This window comes from Lissotriton helveticus, chromosome 4_1 (assembly GCF_964261635.1).
Source record: "Lissotriton helveticus chromosome 4_1, aLisHel1.1, whole genome shotgun sequence".
Taxonomy (NCBI): domain Eukaryota; kingdom Metazoa; phylum Chordata; class Amphibia; order Caudata; family Salamandridae; genus Lissotriton; species Lissotriton helveticus.
The window spans coordinates 64,321,139-64,336,662 of NC_136063.1; the positions used below are offsets into that span (position 1 = coordinate 64,321,139).

A 15,524-nucleotide genomic window follows, 5' to 3' on the forward strand; every position below is an offset into this window, starting at 1 on the left:
GCAGTTCATTACTATTCAGATTACTTTTGCTAACACAGGACTGGATCCTAGACTCAGCCCTGGGACATTTCCTGTAAACGTGTAAACAGGTGAGTAAATGTGTTTTGGTTAAAGGTACGATTTTTAAGGAATATTATTGCATTTCAAAAGTTGACACTTGGAAACTTTTTCACATAGAATCACCAATGTAATCCTATGGGAGGAAATTAGCTTAGCAGGTAAGTTAGGTTATCGTTACTTTTTCTTACTCAGTGCTGAATCTTGGATTCAACAGTGGGACATTTCCTGAAAACAGTTGAGAAAATGCGTTTTGGTTAATTGGCTGTTTTTTAAGGAATATTCGTAGTTTTCAAAGGTCGACACTTAAGAACCTTTTTAGAAGACAAAATGTCAATGTTATCCTATGAGGAAAAATTAGTTATCGGTTTCAAGGTAAGTAATCGGTCTTTTGAGTTAGGGTTCTGGGGTTAGACTCAGGGGTCTCCCAGGGTCAGTGATGCACTGTTGTTGCACCCTCAGCGGCACTTGGGCGGCCGGGTGCAGAGTGTTAAGGCCCAATGTTATATTATGGGGATAGGAGGTCTCCGGTTTGTGGCGGCTGGCAAGCAGGCCACAGGTTGTGGGAGCAAAGCTCCTAGGGTTAATCTCAGGGCAAGTTGGGGACCAAGTTAGCACCAAAGGGGTAGCCTCAGCTGCACTAGGGCAGCCGGGTGCAGGGTGCTGTTTTGAGGTCGGGTGCCCTGTTGATTTTAATGGAGATTCTCCGGTACAAAGAAACACTGCAGGCTCAGGGACGAGGATCTTTCAGGAGCGGCCACCACTTTGAGGGGTAATTTGGGAAGTAGAGGGATGGGCACACAAGGCCGTGGGGCGTCAGGTGCAGGGGTGCCCCAGGGGTGCCTTTGGACATCGGATTTTCTTACCCGCTCTGGTCGCGGTAGGGGGGGGGTCCTCTGGATTGAGGCTGCAGGCGTCATCTGGACGCTTGAGGCAGGTCAGGAGGCTTGGCACCTCGTCCCAGGATGTGCATTGTTTCAGGTTCCCGAGAGCGGCAAGCTCTCGACCCAGGAGTCCAGAAACATGTCTGGGGGTGGCAGCCTCGGCAGCCACTCAGTCAGGTCACTGGGAGTTGGTTGAGTTTCAAGGGGCATCTCTAAGAAGCCCTCTGTCTTGCATTTTACATTCAATCGAACACTGGCATGAGTGTGGGTTTCATGTGCTGAGATGTTTGATACCAAACTTCTCAGTATTCAGTGCAGCCATTATGGTGCTGTGGGGTTCGTGATGACAAACTCCCAGCACCATATACTCTTAATGGCAGCACTGCACTTACAGTGCCCAGGAATGGAACTGGGTACTGTAGGGGTACAGGACTCATGCACCTTTACCCTCGCCACTGGCATAGGGCACCCAGCTAGAGGGGTGACTGATGGATGCCAGGGCAGTGGTTTGTGGGCATGGCACTCAGGTATGTGTGCCATGTCGACTCTTCACTTTGTTCTGCACCAAGACACACAGCCTGCAAAGGCAGTGTGTGTGTGTGTCAGGGTACAGGGCCTCTAAGGGTGGCACAATAAGTGCTCAGCCCTTAGGGGCCTTTTCTGGTCACAGTGCCCTGGGTACCTGTGGTACCATTTACCAGGGGCTTACCTGTGGCCAGAGATGCCAATTGGGCTTAGGCTGCAATGCAGTTTTAAGGAAGGAACACAGGCCCTGGGTACCCGATTGGCAGGAGCCCAGGGCACACTCAGTCAAAGCAGATCAGCAATTCAGCAAAAAGTGGGGGCATACTATGCAAGAAAGAGGGCACTTTCCCACAACACCGACCTCCAGACATCCAAGCAGACCTGCCGGAGACTAGAGAAGAAATGGCGCCACGAGAAAAAACCGGACAACCACGCAGCCCTCAAGAACTCCAGCCGCAGACACCACCAACTCATTCGACCGGCCAAAAGGACCTCCTTAAAGAAACGCATCGACAACAACGCACACAATAGCAAAGAGCTCTTCAACATTGTGGGGGCCTCTCTGGCTCTAATCAAATGACTGGCCCATTCGAGCCTCGCTGGGCTCTTTGCACTATGTGGGCCACTCTGGGCTCTTGAAACAAAATGCCCCCTGAGCCTCTCTAGGCTCGCAAAACAAATACGGGCGGGGAGCCTCGCAGGGCTCATCAAATATGCCCCTAGGAGCCTCTCAGGGCTCACGAGAAAATGCTGCCAACGTTGGAGTCCCGCTCGGGGGACTCCGGATACAGAAATGGCCCGGAGCCTCTTAGGGCTCTCCACAATACTGTGCCCTTGAGCCTCTCGGGCTCTGGATTAGATGCCGCCCAAGTCACGGCGAGAACACCCTGGGGGGGGCGAGCACTGGCAATGTGCCCCGACGTCCCCCTCTGCCACAAGTCACCTCGGGCCCCACTCACCGGTCAGGTTGCTGGGGCTCTCCTGACTGCACACACAGGGCTCTCCTCTTGTGCTCCAACGACATCCCGCCGTCACAAGACCTCTGCGTCTCTCTAGCTACCTTCTTCCACCGCAAGATCGCAGACATCCACGACAGCTTCTACAACTAGACCTCTCCGACAGCTGCCGACACCCCAGGCTCACCGTCCCCCAGTTACACCGGCCGCCTGATCTCCTAGAACCACGCCAACGATGAGGACACCATCAAGACCATGAACACCATCCACTCCGGCTCACCATCAGACCCCTGCCGCCACCACATCTTCAATAAGCGAGCTCCATCATCGCACCCCAACTCTGTAAGATCTTCAACAGCTCATTCGAGACCGCCACCTTCCTGGAAATCTGGAAACATGCAGAGATAAACGCCCTACTCAAGAAACCCATGGCAGACCCAAAGGACCTCAAGAACTTTTGGCCCATCTCCTTGCTCCCGTTCCTGGCAAAAGTCATCGAGAAGATCGTCAACAGACAACTGACCCAATTCCTCAAAGAGAACAACACCCTGGACTTTTCCCAATCTGGATTCCGCAGCAACCACAGCACCGGAACCGCCCTCATCGCCTCCACCGACGACATCAAGAGCTCTCCTGGACCTCTCGGTCGCCTTCGACACCGTCTGCCACCATACCCTGCGCACACGCCTCTACAATGCGGGGATCCGCGACAAAGCCCTGGACTGGATCACCTCCTTCCTCGCCGACAGAACCCAGAGAGTCTGCCTCCCTCCATTCCAATCCGAAGCCAGCAAGATCACCTGCGGCATACCCCAAGGATCATCCCTCAGCCCGACCCTCTTCAACGTCTACATGACACCGCTCGCCAACATCGTCCGATCACACAACCTCAACATAGTCTCATACGCCGACGAGACCCAGCTGATCCTCTCCCTCACCAAAGACCCCGCCACCACCAAAACCAACTTCCACACAGGGATGAAGGCCGTCGCTGAATGGATGAAGAGCAGCCACCTCAAACTGAACTCGGACAAGACAGAGGTCCTCATCCTCGGCTCCACCCCTTCCGCCTGGGATGACTCCTGGTGGCCATCCTCGCTGGGAACTGCGCCGACACCCATCTGGACTCTTCTCTGTCAATGACCCAACAAGTCAACTCCATCTCCTCCGACTGCTTCAACACCATCCGCATGCTTCGCAAGATCTACAGATGGATCCCCACCTGCTGAGCGGAGATGGCGGTTTGGGGTGTAGAAGGTGAATCGCTTGTTTAGGTATGCTGGTCCGGCGTCGTGGAGTGCTTTGTGAGCGTGGGTGAGGAACCACGGCCAACTCCAGAAGAGACCGCAACGCATACAAAAAGCTTCCACACACCTCATCCTTGACAATCCCCGCCACATCCACATCACCGCCCACATGAAGGACCTGCACTGGCTTCCCGTCAACAAGAGGATCACTTTCAAGCTCCTCACCCACGCTCCCAAAGCACTCCACGACGCCGGATCAGCATACCTCAACAAGCGATTCACCTTCTACACCCCAAACCGCCATCTCCGCTCAGCAGACCTCGCCCTCGTTCCACAAATCCATCGAACAACCACCCGCGGCAGATCCTTCTCCCACCTTGCCGCCAAGACATGGAACACCCTCCCCATCCACCTGCGACAGACCCAGGACTGCAGGGGACTCATCAAGACCTGGTTGTTTGATCAGTAGCTGTCCCCCTCCCCTACCCCAGCGCCTTGAGACCCTCACGGGTGAGTAGTGCACTTTACAAATGTTGATTGGTTGATTGATTGATTGATTGATTAGATAGCAAGTTCCTGGAAATGCTTTTAAAATGTCATTACAACGGATCCCTTTACCCCGCATACCTTTTCCACGCTTTTTCTGTATTAAAAACACCCTTACACTGTTACGACTGTGTGGTATCATTTGTGACACAACTTGACCATCAACTTGTTGGGTTCCAATCGGAATACTCCGTCCAGCGCACCCATATAGATACTACAAGAGACACAGACGATCGCACTGGTTAATTTCACCACAACCGCACCTGCATCCCACCTGCAAAACGGCCAGCACCTAAAAATTATCTCGAGGAATGTCAATGGCCTTAGAGATAAATTGAAGAGGGGACTCATCCTCCAGTGTATTAAACGCCGAGCGCCAACGGTGGCTTTACTTCAAGAGACCCACTTCATAGGTGTGTTATGTAAAACTCTGGCCCAATGGGGTTTTACTTAGCGGCACGTTCAAGGTTCACGTCCTGCTCACGGGGGGTAGGGATCCTGTTCAGAAGACAATTCCCATTCATAGTTCAGCATACATGGACAGACAACCACGGGTGGTTTGCAGATATATCGGGCCAATGGGAAGGGCGAACAATCAAGCTGATTATGATATATACCAGCCCCCCAGCACTGCACTCAATAGCACTGCCATCGTGAAGCAAGCTCCTTCTAGAACTCCCAGAGGGACAAATGATAATTGGGGGGTTTAATAATACACTAGATGACTCCATGGACCGAATGCCCCCCAGACACCAACACCAAATTAAATCCAGACTTACAGAATTTCTGGAGGCACTGGGCCTTGTAGATGTATGGTGAACCAGATTCCCCCCGGTGCGGCAATATACATTTCACTCGGGCACACACAATAGTCTCTCCAGAATAGATTATGTCCTTATGTTGGCAGACGGTGGAGGTAGGTTCATTGAGGTGTCCCATCTGGCTAGAGGCATCTCGGACCACTCTCCCATCCTTTATTAAATATACCTTCGGTACCCCAGCCCACCATCGAATATATCCTATTTACCCGGGATACCTTAAAAATCCTAAGATCAGGAAGAGCCTGATCACGACAACCCAACATTATTTCGAGGACAATGAGCATTTGGTCTACTCTCCTCTTTTCCTGTGGGAGGCATACAAAACCAGTCATCAGAGGACACGCAATCTCACTCATAGCATGCCACACCAAAGAAAAGGCAAAGATAGCGGAAGCTCTAGAACAAGAGGTACGTCATTTAGAAACAGTACACTCCCAAGACCCCTCTGAGACCAAATATGACCCGACTAAACACAAAAAAACAAGAATATCGAGAACTCATGTGGGACGGGGCTAAGGGCAAGTTAGCGTCTACCCAATACAGAATATATGAGGCTGGGGATAAGGCGGGTAAACTCCTTGCCTGGTTAGACAGACAGGAACGGGCAGATAGGTGGGTGGCAAAACTCCAGATCAACACTGGAGAACGCATTACAGATGCACAACAGATAGTGGATGCATTTGTGCATCACTATGAAAAGATATATGCCCCTGTGGCTGAGGAGACTCCGCAAGACGCCACGGACTACCTGAAAAATATCTGCATCACTACTCTAAAACAGATGATGAAACTGACTTACTAGAAACAGATTTTGCACCAGAAGAAATAGCATCAGCTATAGGAGGTATAGGATTAGGGAAAGTCCAGGGGCCTAATAGCATTAAACTGTACAAAAGGGCAATGCCGAAACAAACAGGGCTTCACTGAGCCATGGACGGAGGTAGCCCAGGGTACCGACGGATAGAGCGGTGCCTCACATCCTGAGCAGTGGCCAGGTGAGGTGAGGTTATTTACCAGTACATTTTGGGTTTAATAACGCATCATGAAATGAAATAAGTGGTGCGATAAGTTGTATCTTCCCATTTTTTTCATTTACTTGTTCACAATTGTATACATTTTTTTCATTGTACATATATCGCAGAAGCTAACACGTTTTAGGTCCTGAGGAAGGCTAGACACTCTGTAGGTCACAATTAGCTGAAACATGTAGACCGACCCTCTAATTGAGACAGTAGCAGTTTATTTTTTCCAAACTGCCTGTTTTTAACCCTGACACTCAGAGATAAATTATTAAAAGGTTTTCTCTCTTAGTAGCCAGTTTTAACTCACTTTTTACACTTCCCACTCTTTCCACTATGCCCATCACCGAATAATACATCATAGCTCATCATACTTCAGATTTTAGTACATCCTAGGAGATCCCGTAAAATATCCCTGTACTCCTCCCTCACAGTGAGGTGGTTGTAGCCCTCGGGGTTACAGCCAGGAGAAGATCCCAGATGATGAAGCATGTCACCTTTGGTGAGTGATGGGATTCCGTTTCCCTTCATGGGTTGCCCACGTGAGGGCTCTAGTTAGGCGTGTATAGATAATAGTGAGCAGTAAGGGACGCCGCTGGGCGCCAAGCAGTACTGCAGACCTAAAGACAAGTTGGTTTCTTTCATATAATTGGGCCTCCCGGCTTATAGTGCTCAACCAGTGGCTTCACTCACACCAGACTGAACCCGCTTTTCGCATGGATAGACACATCCTGGGGGAGGGATCGATATGGGAATGCCTAAATATTAAAACATACTGGGAAACTGTATTAGATACAATAACATGGGTCAGTGGGGCGCAAGTACCACCGGAGCCTTAGAGCTGTCTATTAAACATATGGGAAGCTACCGATCTTAGCCGTACGGCCCAGTACTCTGCGACATTGGGTCTAACAATAGCAAAACGCAATGTCACCAAACATTGGGGAGCGCAGGAGATATCAACGAATGAAGAATGGTGCAATGTCATGGACTGGGCTATGGTCGCCGAAAAAGCAGTGCATATAAACATTGGCTGTACCAAGAAGTGGGAGCGGGTGTGGGGAAGATGGAATACATTTTGAGGGAATATCTGTACTTTGCCACCAGACAGATTCGCAACTGAAGATAGTGAATGATATATGGTACTTGATATGGGTAGAAGCCTACAGTGGCAGGGTCATTGGAACTGTGTGCGGTCACTGGGGAATGAGCGATGGCATGTGAACCTCAATTTCCATTTAACTATACTCATTTGTGGACTAAATGCGAATATTGTAACTGATGGAAGACTGTAGTTAATGGATGTATATCTGTTCCTGACGATGAACTAAAAAAGGAAACGTTTAAAAAAAAAATAACTATACTCATTTGTATGTAAGATAATGTTATTAGAGTCATGCAATCAATAAAAAGAGTTTTAAAAAAATATACTCTGAAAAAGGGCAGAACTGATCAGAGCTCGTGGAGACTCTCACAGGCGTGTTCCAAAGGGTGGGGCAACCTCATTACCTTTCATTACTTGTATTAAGGTGTGATGTTCTCAAGCCGTCCAGCTGCACTGGGAATACCTCAAGGTTCAGGGGGCTGAGGAAGCCATGTAGGAGAAAGTTCATGTTTCATTGCATGTATTAACCGCATGCGTGCTGCGGTCATTTTTGCGCTGTGCGGCTTTTTTCAAAAAGCCGCGTTACATAACGAGCCGAGCTCGTCATGAGCATGCGAGCGGCACAACTCATGACGAGCTCAGTTCGTCATGAGAATCGAAGGGGTTAAGATGCGATGGTCCCAAGCCGTCCAGCTGCACCAGGAATACCTGAAGGTTCAGGGGGCTGAGGAAGCCATGTAGGAGAAAGTTCATGTTTCATTGCATGTATTAGGATGCGATGGACCCAAGCCGTCCGGCTGCACCAGGAATACCTGAAGGTTCAGGGGGCTGAGGAATCCATGTAGGAGAAAGTTCATGTTTCATTGCATGTATTAGGATGCGATGGACCCAAGCCGTCCGGCTGCACCAGGAATACCTGAAGGTTCAGGGGGCTGAGGAATCCATGTAGGAGAAAGTTCATGTTTCATTGCATGTATTAGGATGCGATGGACCCAAGCCGTCCGGCTGCACCAGGAATACCTGAAGGTTCAGGGGGCTGAGGAAGCCATGTAGGTGAAAGTTTACCTTTCTTTGCTTGTATTAGGGTGTGATGGTCCGAAGCCGTCCAGCTGCTCTGGGGATAGTCGAAGGATCAGCGTGGTCGAGGAAGCCATGTAGGAGAAAGTTCATGTTTCATTGCATGTATTAACCGCATGCGTGCTGCGGTCATTTTTGCGCTGTGCGGCTTTTTTCAAAAAGCCGCGTTACATGACGAGCCGAGCTCGTAATGAGCATGCGAGCGGCACAACTCATGACGAGCTCAGTTCGTCATGAGCATCGAAGGGGTTAAGATGCGATGGTCCCAAGCCGTCCAGCTGCACCAGGAATACCTGAAGGTTCAGGGGGCTGAGGAAGCCATGTAGGAGAAAGTTCATGTTTCATTGCATGTATTAGGATGCGATGGACCCAAGCCGTCCAGCTGCACCAGGAATACCTGAAGGTTCAGGGGGCTGAGGAAGCCATGTAGGAGAAAGTTCATGTTTCATTGCATGTATTAGGATGCGATGGACCCAAGCCGTCCAGCTGCACCAGGAATACCTGAAGGTTCAGGGGGCTGAGGAAGCCATGTAGGTGAAAGTTTACCTTTCATTGCTTGTATGATGGTCCCAAGCTGTCCAGCTGCACTGGGGATACCTAAAGGTTCATGGGGCTGAGGAAGCCATGTAGGTGAAACTTTACATTTCATTGCATGTATTAAGGTGTGATGGTCCCAAGCCATACAACTGCACTGGAGATAGTCGAAGGTTCGGGGTGGTCGAGGAGGCCATGTAGGTGAAAGTTTACATTTAACTTCATGTATTAAGGTGTGATGGTCCCAAGCCATACAGCTGCACTGGAGATAGTCGAAGGTTCAGGGGGGTCGAGGAGGCCAAGTAGGTGAAAGTTTACCTTTCATTGCTTGTATTAGGGTGTGATGGTCCCAAGCCATACCGCTGCACTGGAGATAGTCGAAGGTTCAGGGTGGTCGAGGAGGCCAAGTAGGTGAAAGTTTACCTTTCAATTGCTTGTATTAGGGTGTGATGGTCCCAAGCCATACCGCTGCACTGGAGATAGTCGAAGGTTCAGGGTGGTCGAGGAGGCCATATAGGTGAAAGTTTACCTTTCATTGCTTGTATTAGGGTGTGATGGTCCCAAGCCATACCGCTGCACTGGAGATAGTCGAAAGTTCAGGGGGGTCGAGGAGGCCAAGTAGGTGAAAGTTTACCTTTCATTGCTTGTATTAGGGTGTGATGGTCCCAAGCCATACCGCTGCACTGGAGACAGTCGAAGGTTCAGGGTGGTCGAGGAGGCCATGTAGGTGAAAGTTTACCTTTCATTGCTCGTATTAGGGTGTGATGGTCCCAAGCTTTCCAGCTGCACTGGGGATACCTAAAGGTTCAGAGGGGCTGAGAAAGCCATGTAAGACAAAGTTCATGTTTTATTGCACATATTAATGTGTGATGGTCCCAAGTCGTCCAGCTGCAACAGGAAAACTTGAAGGATCAGGGGGTCAAGGAGGCCATGTAGTGAAAGTTTATGTTCAATTGTATGTATTAAGCTGTTATGGTGCCAAGCCATCCAGCTGCACTGGAGATAGTCAAAGGTTCATGGGGCTCAGGAAGCCATGTAGGTGAAAGTTTACCTTTCATTGCTTGTATTAGGGTGTGATGGTCCCAAGCCATACAGCTGTTCCGGGGATAGTCAAAGGTTTGAGGTGGTCGAGGAGGCGATGTAGCCGAAAGTTTACCTTTCATTGCTAACATTAAGGTGTGATTTTCCAAAGACATCCAGCTGCCACCGGGGTTGTTGTAAGGTTTAGGTTGGTTGAGGAGGCCTTGTTGATGAAATTTGCCTTGTGTTACATGTAACAATCAATCAATTGATAAAAGCTTTATTTGATTTTTGGCAGAAAAATCAAAAAAGCATTCACAATAAATGTATGTATTATTATGTCCTGCTTCAAGGGGATGTTTGAAGGAGTCCATGCTGGTGAAGATTTAGGGTTCAATGCACATATCAAGGTACTATGGCCCCCTAGGGTTTGAGCTAGATGCCAAGTTCATGAAGGTGAAGGTTTCATTGCATGTGGTAATGTGCAACAGCCCCCATTCATCAAGCTGAAATGGTGAAGTTTGAGGAGTTTTGATTGGTTGAGGAGTGCATGCATATGCAACGTTTGGTTCCATTAAAAGCAATACTGGGAACTTCTTAGGACAAATTATGATCAGTTTCATGAGAAGGTATTGAGCATAATATACTAGGGACACACGGGTCATACTAATAAGGTGTGGGTGTTTAAAGTAAGTCATGCAGAACATTTATAAAGAAGGTTATTACCTCATAGAGCTTATTGCGATACTCAGACACAGTTAGCTGGATATCATCATCGACAGGAAGAATGACATCATAGTCCAAGGAGGCCTCTCGTGATGGGCAGTGGAACCTGCAACCCATGGGTATAGAGATTCAGGCAGGGTGGAGGAGAAGAAGAAAGAGACATTTAGACCAAACAACACTGTGTAGGAGGGAGAGAAGCAAAGTACTTGTGACAAGAAAAAAAAACGAAAATCATGGGTATTACACTATGCTATTTTTTATTCATTAGTCAGTTTTTGTAATATTCATATGTATATTACGCCTGGGTGAAACTGTGATGTGGAAAAATTTCTTGAAAATGTTGGTTTTGTGTGTAAGACTCATGAGGGGTTGTACACATGAAAATTGTACACAAAAGACTGCAATATACCAGCTCAAAGAAAATAGGTTCTAGAGTCATGGAGTGAGCATTGTTAGCTCAGCACATACATCTACGACAACTATCTAGTTTCAACGTTGATGCAAGCCATTTACTTCTTCCAACAATTCTACACCCACATGAAATATACATGAACAAAACATGAAAAATGCAAAATAGGCTCAATCCAATAATCTAGTATGTGTGTGTGTTGGTTTGTCTGGCTCTCCCTCTCTATGTCTTTCATGATCTGTTGGCCCATCTGTGTCTGTCTGTATGAGAGTGGGTCTGTCTATAAAAGAGGGCGTCTGTCTGTACGTGAGTATGTTTATGTATGTCTGTGTGCCTGTCTGTCCGTGTGTCTGTGTGTCCGTTTTGTGTTTTTATCCATCTATATGCTTGGCTATTTTTGCATGTTTGACTGTGTGTGTTTTCAGGTTGTGTTTGTCTGACTGTGTGTGTTTGGCTGTGTGTCTGTATGCCATGTGTGCATCAGTATTTGTGTGTCTGTCTCTCTCTGTATCAGTCTGTCTCTGTGAGTCTTGGTGTGGGGGTCTGTCCAGGTGCTGTCTTTGTAGGAGTCTATGTTTTGGTCTGTCTGTCTACATCTTTGTGTGTCTGTCTCTGTGTGTCTGCAGGTCTGTCAGTGTGTCTGACTGTGTGTCTATGGGTCTGTGTGTCTGTGTGTCTGTATGTGAGTATGAGTGTGTCTGTATTTGTGGGTATGTATCTGTCTCTCTGTAGGAGCATGTGTCCTCCCAAATGTGTGTGCCTGACTGCCTGCTTCTGGGTGTTTGTTTGTGTATGGCTAAATGTGCATCTGTGTGTGGCTGTGTATATCTGTTTACAGCTGTACGTGTTTGTATGTCTATTTGCATAGATCTGTCTGTGTGACAGTTTGTCTACCTGTGTCTGTAATTGTGCCTGCCTATGTGTGGCTGTCTTTTTCTGTCTGACTGGGCGTTTAGGGGGTTTCAATGTCTAATAACTAAAAAAGCTGTTATTCAGTAATTTTCATCCTGACTGTAGGTGGATCCTGCCCAATCCTCAAAGGCAGAGGGGCTTTTAACCACATCTTTCCTTACTGTCACTTTCCTGGAAAGATACATCCTCATATGCAATTCGTGTTGTGTGTGTAGTTTTTATGTGAACTTACATTCACTGTAACGGATTAAATGGTGGTGGCCCTATGGACGTGGGTCCCTTGCTCACTTTGCCACTGGATTCAAGCTAGCCTCGCTGATGAAGGGTGTTACCCTGAAACAGGTCCCAGGATGCTTGTTTCCGGTTCAGGGAAGACCTGGCTTGGCAGTTCGGGCTGGACTGTTCCCATGGGGCACGGAGCCAAGACTGATTTGCATATAGCTGAGTCTGAATTGAGGTGGCAAAGTGAGCTAAAGAACGATGATGAATTCAACCCAGATCTGTGACTGGGGGTGAGTGTCTGAAAGGTTTCAGTGGTCCGTCCATCATCTACTTGAGTTTGCTTGGTGGCCCTTGGAGACATTGTAAATGGCTGCCAGTGGTTGGAGTTTTGTTTAAGAGAGTGTGGAGATTGACATTGTTGATCTCCATAAATGTCCAATGAGGTTGTTGTGGATCATTCCAAACTATAAAATAAGTAAGTCTCTGAGGAGCACAGCTAGCACTGCTAGGGCATGCCTAGGAATTTCTACTCATGTTGGATTATCTACAACAGTGATTTCTAACAGAAGGAATAGCTTACCAATGATTGGGATACCAAAACTGGCCACCACCTCAAAGGATCTGCCACCTGACCTCACCTTCCTAAATTTAGGTACTTTCACCAGTTTTGCCCCTGAAGAGCGCAGGGTTCTCGTGGGTACATACCAGGAACATTTCTTTTGAAAGGAGACCGACCCCATCCCATTGAGGGCCTTAAACACCAGACAAAGAGATTTAAATTGAGTTCTTTGTCTTAGCGGCAGCGAATGTAGTTCTGCTAGTGCCTGTGAGGAAGAAGACCTTCTGGGCCAACCCAGGACCAATTTGGCTGCCATAGATTGTATTCTCTGTAACCTATCCAATAAAAAGTTGGGAGCTTCCAGCAATAAGGCATCACAGTAGTCTAATCTACTGAGGATAGTACTGCGCGCTATCACTGTGTGAGCCATGGAGGGCAGCAGAGGAAAAATCTTCCTCAGTGACCTAATGATGGCCAGACAACAACCCACTGTTTTTGTCACCTGCGCTTCCAACGTTAGCTGACAGTCAAAGATAACACCTAGATTACGGACTGTCTTTACAGGTTGCACTGGGGTCAGGGTGTCTAAGGGCCAAAAATTGCTGGGCAGCCTAGGAGGGAATCTTTCCGCGGTGCAATACAGCACCTCAGTTTTATCAACATTAAATTGCAGCGAATTTTCCTCAAGCCACAGTGCCGTGTCCCGCAAACAACTATGAAACCCTTCCAATGAAGTAGATTGTTCCCCTTCCAGTGAAATCAACTGGGTGTCATCAGCATAGTTTATAATGTTGATGTTATGTTTTCTGATAACTGTCATTAGTGGTTTCATATAGATGTTAAAAAGTATTGGGCTGATGGCCGAGCCCTGCGGTACACCCTGCAAAATATTGGTAAAAGAGGATTGAAAGGGGGAAAGAGACACCGCTTGCTGTCTATCCTGTAAAAAGGACTGAAACCATTTCATGGCAAGTCCTGTTACCCCTATCTCCCTCAGCCTTCTCAACAAAATTCCGTGGTTAACCGTATCGAAGGCGGCCGACAGGTCAAGCAGAATAAGTACTGCTGATTGACCCCTGTCCGACAGCCTTCTAATTTCGTCCATTACGGACAACAAGGCTGTTTCGGTGCCATGAGCTGGTCGAAAACCAAACTGGACCCCCTCCAGTAAGCCATGTTGTTCAAGGAACTTGGAGAGAGTACTGCTGACTACCCTTTCCACAATTTTTGCCAGGAATGGCAAGAGGGATATGGGCCTGTAGTTCTTAGGACAGTTAGGGTCCAAAGATGGCTTTTTTAGCAAGGGTGTCACCACCGCTTGCTTCCATTGAGGTGGAACAGTACCAGTAGTAAGTGACTGATTACAAATCTGGTGAAGTGTTGGATATAGTTCATCCTTAAACTCCTTCCAGATTTTGCAGGGCAGCGGGTCTAAGGGAGAACCGGAAGTAATCCTCTCTGCAATTCCATGAAACTCCACTGCATTAGGGGGTGGGAATTCAAATAGAGAGTGAGCCCCATCCCCCTCTAGAACAACCCCTATCCCCTCCTGCGCTGTTTCAACCGTGTCCTCCCTCAGGGCTTCTCCCAACTCAGATTGATGGAAGACCCCACCCGTGTTATCAAATTGAGTGGTGACCACGCCTAAGTCGGCGAAGATCTTTTTAATTTTATTGTGGAAAAATCCCGCTAGGCTCTCACCTAATTCTTAGGAAGGTGGGGGATCACATTTTTAACGCAATCTGGAATGGTCAAACTGTTCAAATATTAAAAATGCCTCTTGAGCTATTCGAAGCACTGAGGATTAAGAAGGAAAAGTGTTCCGCCTTGGCCATGTTAATCGGTTTCTTATATTCCCCGATCTTACTTTTCCAGGTGTGCTTATCCTCCTCATTATACCCATTCCTCCATTTCCGTTCTGCATGCTAACAATCATGTTTCATATTTTTCAGGCTATCATTGAACCAGGAGGCTGAGGGTCTACCTCTCTTGCGTTGTTTCTTTAGAGGGGCAAGCACGTCCAAGGCCGACGTGATTTTAACACCAAGCATCGAGTAATTCTCCTCCACTCGCAGATCGGAGAAAAAGCAGTCTTCGGTCAAAAGCAATGATTCCGACCCTTTTTTGGGTTTCGCCTGCCGAAGGCTGCGCTCTGCGCAGCTCTTCAGCGCAGGTGAAATCCTATGTCGTCAATAAGGACTCCTGGAACGTCCCCCGGCTCTCATTGGTTAGCTCCATAAATGGAGGCTAGCCATTGGGTGCCGGATCTGTCCATCAAGGCTGGACCAGATTCGGGGGCGTTCCGGAGATTTTTTCCCAGGGCGGAGTTACGTTTTTTGCCGTTCCCTCCCCTTTCACTGAAAGTGAATTCAGATGCGCTGTCCATTCCCGCCCCCTCCGTGTGCCTTTCCGCCCCCTTGCTGTCCTGTGCACGTTTCCCGCCGTCCGTGTCCTCTCCCGCCGTCCGTGTCCACTCCCGCCCCCTCCCGCCCCCTCCCGCCGTCCGTGTCCACTCCCGCCCCCTCCCGCCCCCTCCCGCCGTCCGTGTCCACTCCCGCCCCCTCCCGCCGTCCACTCCCGCAGCCCGTGTCCTCTCCCGCCCCCCTCCCGTCGTCCGTGTCCCCTCCCGTCGTCCGTGTTCTCTCCCGCCCCCCTCCCGTCGTCCGTGTTCTCTCCCGCCCCCCTCCCGTTCGTGCAACTCGAGTCAGCTGTGCCCATCAGCGAAAACAGGCAAGAGAGAGACTCTGAAGTCGGCAGTCAGGTAAGTTTTCTTTTTTTTTTTTAACTTTTCTTTTTAATGCCCCCAGCCTCTCATTCCAGCGCTTCCCCACCAAATCCCCCCCAACCCCTCCGCAGCCATTGTGCTGGATGTTGGGTGCGGACACAAGCAGACGACTGGAACCCA

General features: G+C 48.7%; 1 protein-coding gene across 2 annotated transcripts in view; it reads right to left on the reverse strand.

Annotated features, from left to right (window-relative positions):
- The window catches only part of MAPK15 (mitogen-activated protein kinase 15), a 184,849-nt gene that overhangs the window by 79,227 nt on the left and 90,098 nt on the right, over positions 1–15,524 (reverse strand). For both annotated transcript variants that reach the window (XM_078686411.1, XM_078686413.1), the window contains exon 11: positions 10,518–10,623. In XM_078686411.1, the coding sequence (XP_078542537.1) occupies positions 10,518–10,623 (106 nt within the window). The remainder of the gene's footprint in view (positions 1–10,517; positions 10,624–15,524) is intronic.